At 32.8% G+C, this 6,323-nt stretch overlaps 1 protein-coding gene across 1 annotated transcript; it reads left to right on the top strand.

The window, feature by feature from the left end:
• Window positions 1-5,106: 5,106 nt before the first annotated feature.
• Window positions 5,107-5,565, top strand: LOC147789411 (S-protein homolog 74-like). Its single transcript, XM_087117581.1, has one exon. It carries the CDS (start codon window positions 5,107-5,109, stop codon window positions 5,563-5,565), a length of 459 nt encoding a protein of 152 aa, XP_086973707.1.
• The last annotated feature ends 758 nt before the right edge of the window (window positions 5,566-6,323 follow it).

Raw genomic sequence — 6,323 nt, 5'->3', positions numbered from 1 at the left:
AGGACCTGAGCTGGTTCGATTCACCAATGAGACTGTTCATAAAAATTCGAGCGAGGATGCGTACCGCTAAAATTCAACAGAAAAGCTACGCCGATGTAAGGCGTAGAAGCTTAGAGTTTGAGACAAGGGACCTAGTATTCCTCAAGGTGGCACCTATGAAAGGTGTCTTAAGGTTCGGACGTACGGGCAAGTTAAGTCCTAAATTCATTGGACTATTTGAGATTCTCGAGCAGGTCGATCTAGTAGCGTATAAGTTAGCCCTACCTCCCGCCCTCTCAGGAGTTCATGATATATTTCACGTGTCGATGCTGAGGAAGTACATTACGGACCCTATCAAGGTAATAGACTATGAACCACTCCAACTTAATGAAAGTTACGAGGAAAAATCCAATAAGAATCTTAACGAGAGAAGTAAAAGCATTACGCAACAGAAACATTGCGTTCGTTAAGGTGTTGTGGCGAAATCACCACAACAAAGAGGCTAGTGGGAGATTGAGGTCGAAATAAGTGGAAAACTCTCCGAACTAGTATAAGAGTTGGAGACTTTTGAGGACGAAAGTTCTTTTTATAACAAAATAAAGAAGATGGTTTAATATATATATTAAAATTAAAATAACAAAATAAGGAAGAAGAAAAAAAAAACTGACCACTTCTCCTTCAATCTCTCATCCCCTCCCCTAAAATACCTCTCTCATCCAGTATCAATAAGTCATCCAACAAAACAGAAACCTAAAGAAAATATCTTCTGGAGGAAAAAAAATGCATATGATGGAGAGATGGTTAGACAATAATGATGGAGAGATGGTTAGACAATAATGGAGAGATCAGAAGAAGGCAGATAATTGAGAGATAGTAGGCAGATAAACTAAGAGAGATGTCAATTGAAAAGATTAGTAGTCAGATTTATCTTTCGTTAAGGAAGGATATTAGCAATTATTTAGATATGAGTTAGAAATTTAGAAATTATCTGCAATAATCTGAATTAGAAATTATCTATCCTAAAAGAGTCTTGGTGAGAAAAGAAGAATAGATAGATAAGAAAGAGAGGAAGAAAAGGAACCTAGAAAACATATCCAAATAAAAAAAAATAAAAAAAATAAAAATTTGGAAAACAGGATAAAAAAAAAAAAAAGAAAGAAAGAGAGAGAGGAAGATTGGGAAAAGAGATCAAGTAATAATAATAATAATAAAAAACAATACATGGAAAGAGAAGAAAATAAAAACAATACATGGAAAGAGAAGAAAATAAAAACAATACATGGAAAGAGGAGAAGATTAGATTTGGAAATATAAAAGCCGAAAAAAAATATATATATATATATATATATATATCTGGGAATAGAATAAACAGCGGAAGAGAATTAAACATTTAGAGAATTAAACGATTTAGATATGGGAGTAGAATTAAACTCCTAAGAAACTACTTAAAAGAATTATAGAATTAAACTCATTGAAGAAACTGATTAAAAGTGTTAGATTTAGATATGGGAATAGAATTAAACTCCTCGGAAGAAACTACTTAAAAGAATTATAGAATTAAATTCATTGAAGAAACTGATTAAAAGAGTTAGATTTAAATTGATTAAAATAATGAGATAGGGAGGTAGAATTGAACTGGTTAAAAGAACGAGAGTTAAAAGGAAAAAGAAAAAAAAATAGAGAAATTTTAGGAAAGAAAATTAGAATGGTTTGAAAATGGCAAATACTGTTCAGATGGCACCTACCGTAAACAACATAATTAAAAAATAACATAAAGTGAGAGATTGAGAATGGAAGATATGAAAAGTTATTATATTTGTATCTATAGGATATAACATTAAAGGTTGAACTATCCAAGCCCCTTGAAATATTAATAATATTGACATATTTTTAGTTTAAGTTTTTAGTTTTATTATTCTATATAATTTAGAAACAATGAAAACATGGAACTCGATTTTTATTGAGGCCGTTTAGAGCCGTAGTTCACACTGTTAGTTGGATTATTAATTAAAATGTGAAATACTAACAAAAGGTGACGAACGATGCGATAGGAATCAAACCTTGGAAACATTTGATGTAGGTTACGATACTTGATGATGTGCGCAGTATATATATATTTTGTTGAATGACGTACTTGATATGTTTGATGCACTTTGTGGCAATATGATGAGTATGATGATTGTGTGACGTTTACCTTAATATGATGATGTTTTCCATATTGAGCATGATATATGATGATGAGTGCCATATTGCATCATGTCGTTAGATCGACATAGGACACAACCCTAAGAGCGTGAAAATAATATTAATATAAATATCCACGAGTATGTGTTACCTAGAGTAACAAAGAGATGAGACTAGAGGGTTGTGTCAGAACAGACATTATGATGGATTTAGAGGGACCTCATGCATATTGTATGTTCATAAGCATAGGGCTACTTCCCCTAGAGATGATGAATGCAGACGCGCACCGTACGATGAGTGCGAACGCACACAGATGAGGGTGTTCATGAGGCGCATGACACTATGGGGTTCCGCTGACCTCCGGACGTCGCTACAGATTAGCTTGACCAGAGGGTCCAGGGGGTGTGCGAGCGCCCTGGAGATTCACACTCGCACGTGTGAGTCGTGTGTAGGGAAGTACTACACATCCAATTTGTTCGAGAGTAGAGGGCACCCCTAAGATGATTAGAGATAGGTCCCTAAATCATGATTGCATGTGTTTGCATTTGCATGACCCCTATAGTAGGGCCACTTACTATATTCTTTGAAATACTCAGACATCATTTTTCAGGTAAAGGCAAGGCGCACTTGTACGGAGGACGGCGGCATCGCGAGCAGAGACTGTGGCACGTGCATAGGGTAGATTCATATTTAAATTTCTAGTCTTAAGTTAGAATAGGTTGTTTTGCATTTCATTGTTTTAAATTATTTTGTATTTGTTTTTGTTTTCTCTAAATTTTAGTATTTCATATTTAAGCACGTAAGACCATGGCTGTGTTTTCTAGGGAAGAAGTTGTTTTAAACTTTTTTTTAAGTTTACGTTATAAATTTTGTTCATGTAAGAGTTATATTTCCGCATTATCGATGAGTATGAGACGTTAATAGGGACTCTACATTCATTTGATTAGCGATCTAAGCATCACCGATATGATGGTGCACTGTAAGTCGGCCGACAATAATTTAAGAATTCATCATTTAGAGAAAGGGAGAGTATTACCAATTTAACTTTAAGGTTAATTTCTGGAAAACAACTCTGTTTTGGTGCAAAGTGGAGAGGCCGAATAAACATATCTCTTTCGAATGCTTTTGGACTGAGAGGAAGAGCACATGGCTTCGTGATAGATACAGAGATGGAGATGTAGGAACTTGTATCTGGAAGGCTAAAGATGATGGAATTTACTTGAGAAACAATGCAGCTAATACTAAAGAATTGGTTCATACTTGGATCATTACGAGATAAAGAACGAAACCTTTATTATTAATTCATTTTGTTCCTGAGTTATCCATGAACACATGAAAATGTATCTCTATTATTAATTTATTTTGTTCTTGAGCTATTCATGAACACATGAAAAAGTACACAACATTTAAAGTGAATAAAGAAAATAAGTTGGGTAACCCTCGTCATTGTTTATTATTATTATTTTTTTTTTACATACTTAAGTTTTTTTCCTCCAAAATTTAAAATTGCCAAATTTTAATTCATTTGTAGACACAATGATCCAATACTTTTATAGGTTGACTTTGTATATATTTGAAAAAAATATATAACTATCCTTCTTCTGACGTTCAATTTCATAATCAATATCGAGATGAAGTATTAAATAATTTGTTTCTTGCTTGTCGTAGAATCATGTACCATTCATTCAATAGAAAATTTTCTTGTATATAGTATTATATAGTATTATGTAGTATATTATGTAGGCTTCGGGCTAGACAGCGAAGATTGGGTAAAATGTGAATCCGACTGGTTGGTTTATAATAATTCAGGAAGCGGATTCTCATAGTTTCCGACTGATAAGTGGTATATATAAGTGGTGTATATTAAAATTTAAAAATTATATTGTCGCAAATGTTAAGAAATTAGACCGAAAGATTACACAACTAAAACTTATATGCTAAATATGATTTTCATTTACTTTTATAAAAATGATTTTCATACCATCGTAATGATTTCAAACGATTAAAATGGAGAGTTTAATAATAAATCATTTTTATGTTTTTTTCCATACTTTGAAAAAATAATTTTAAGAAATGATTTGCGTATTACCAACAAAACTTAGCCAAATTAATAACTTATCAACTAGCATCTCGATCTCATGATATTAAGACTTATAAATGAAAAAGATGAATGATATTTAGATTTTAGAAAAATAAATATATAAAATAATGTGTTATTTTTCACTTATAATACCATTTCAATGCTATAATATAGTATTTGTAGCTTTAATCTTATATTATAATAAAGTTAAGGGGTTTAGACCTCCCAAAAGGTAACGGAGGCGTGCAAAGGTTTCTCGGGCCAGATGAAGGTGGCTCTTGAGTGTAAAGGCAGAAGGGACCTGCACCTGGACAGAAAGACTCTAGGAAGCTTCATTGTTCCCTCGAATTGGCTTTGAAGTACAATGTCGCCTACTTGAAGTACAAAGTACAAAGTACAAAATTTACAATTTCTACTCACTATTATATTGCTCAATAATAATATTACCAATTTCATTTGCTTGAAGGGTTACATGAGTATTTCGTAATTCTTTTTTTCCGACACTTAAAAAAGATGGGATTTACTCGTTTAACTTATGAGTTAGTTCACAAATGGAGAGAAGTTTTATTAATTCATTTAGTTGTTGAATTATCTATTAACAATTAATCTAGCATAAAATTAGGAACAAAACTAAATTAGGAAGATATTAATTTTTTAGATAACCTATTTTTAATCATCTAAATAAAGATCTTTTTCCATCTTAGGCACGTAATTAAAGGAGTATTACCATGAAATTATCTTGCATACCGTCAAAATTAGTGACATAATTAATTTTCTTAAGCTCATTTCTTTAATTTTTTTTCTATATATTTACCTCAGGTTCAACGTTAATAGATAGACCCAACAAAAATTTAGATCACAAAATGATAAGGAATGTGGCTGCATTGTTGCTCGTGACGGTGGGTTTGGGTTTGGTTGGGGCTCAACTTGAGGTTGAGTCTGAGAAGACCAATGTACAACCAATTTCCAGGTATTTCATTCATTTTGTTAACGATCTAAGCATCCCCGATCTGACGGTGCACTGCAAGACGGTCGACAATGATTTAGGAATTCATCGTTCTCTTAAACTGGGAGATGATTACCAATTTAACTTTATCTATAATTTTTTGAAACCAACTGTATATTGGTGCAAAGTGGATAAGCCGAATGCATATATCTTTTTCCAATGCTTTTGGCCCGAGAAGAATAGCACATGGCTTCGTGATAGATGTCGAGATGGAGATGTAGGAACTTGTACTTGGAAGTTTAAAGACGGTGGAATTTACTTGAGAAACAATGCAGCTATTACTGATGAATTGGTTCATACTTGGATCAATATGTGATCAACCACCTTTATTAATTTATTTTGTTCTTGAGTTATGCATGTTCATGAACAAATGAAAATGTATGCCAACCTTGAAGGTGAATAAAAAGAATAAGTTGGGTAACCCTTGTGATGGTTCGTTTTTTTATTTTTTTTATTTTTTATTTATTTTACAAACATAACTAATTAAGTTTTTTTTCTTGCTCTAAAACTTAAAATTAATAACAAAATTTCCATACTTTATTTCATTGGTAGATAGTTTGGCATTTTTTTTAATATATTTTAAATAGAAATTTGAAAATCTCAGTGTCACAAATGAGAAATGAGAGTAAAATGTTTTAAAAAACTAAAGGTTATTTATTTTATTGTTTATGGTATACTTTTATAAAACGATTACAAATTAATTAATATAAATGAATGAAATGCAAACGCCCTATCCTAACCAAGACTAGGAATTAAATATGCAACTATCCTATGCACGCACCACAGTCTCTGATCACGATGCCACCGTCAACCGTACATGGGAGCCTTGCCTTTACCTGAAAAACAATATGGCACATGGCCTGAGTATTTCCCGTACATGGGAGCCTTGCCTTTACCTGAAAAACAATATGGCACACGGCCTGAGTATTTCGAAGAAATACTCAGTAAGTGACCCCACTATAGGGGCCATGCTAATGCAAACACATGCAATCATGAATAGGGACCTATCTCTAATCATCTTAGGGGGTGGCCTCCAGTCTCGGACAAATTGGATGTGTAGTACTTCCCTACACA

Source organism: Cucurbita pepo, chromosome 14 (assembly GCF_057944985.1).
Source record: "Cucurbita pepo subsp. pepo isolate OVF chromosome 14, ASM5794498v1, whole genome shotgun sequence".
In the NCBI taxonomy this organism is placed as follows: Eukaryota; Viridiplantae; Streptophyta; class Magnoliopsida; order Cucurbitales; family Cucurbitaceae; genus Cucurbita; species Cucurbita pepo.
This window is presented reverse-complemented; position numbering and strand designations above follow the sequence as displayed.

Excerpts from the sequence above, each read along its gene's own strand:
- LOC147789411 (XM_087117581.1), top strand. The coding sequence starts at position 5,107 with ATGATAAGGAATGTGGCTGCATTGTTGCTCGTGACGGTGGGTTTGGGT.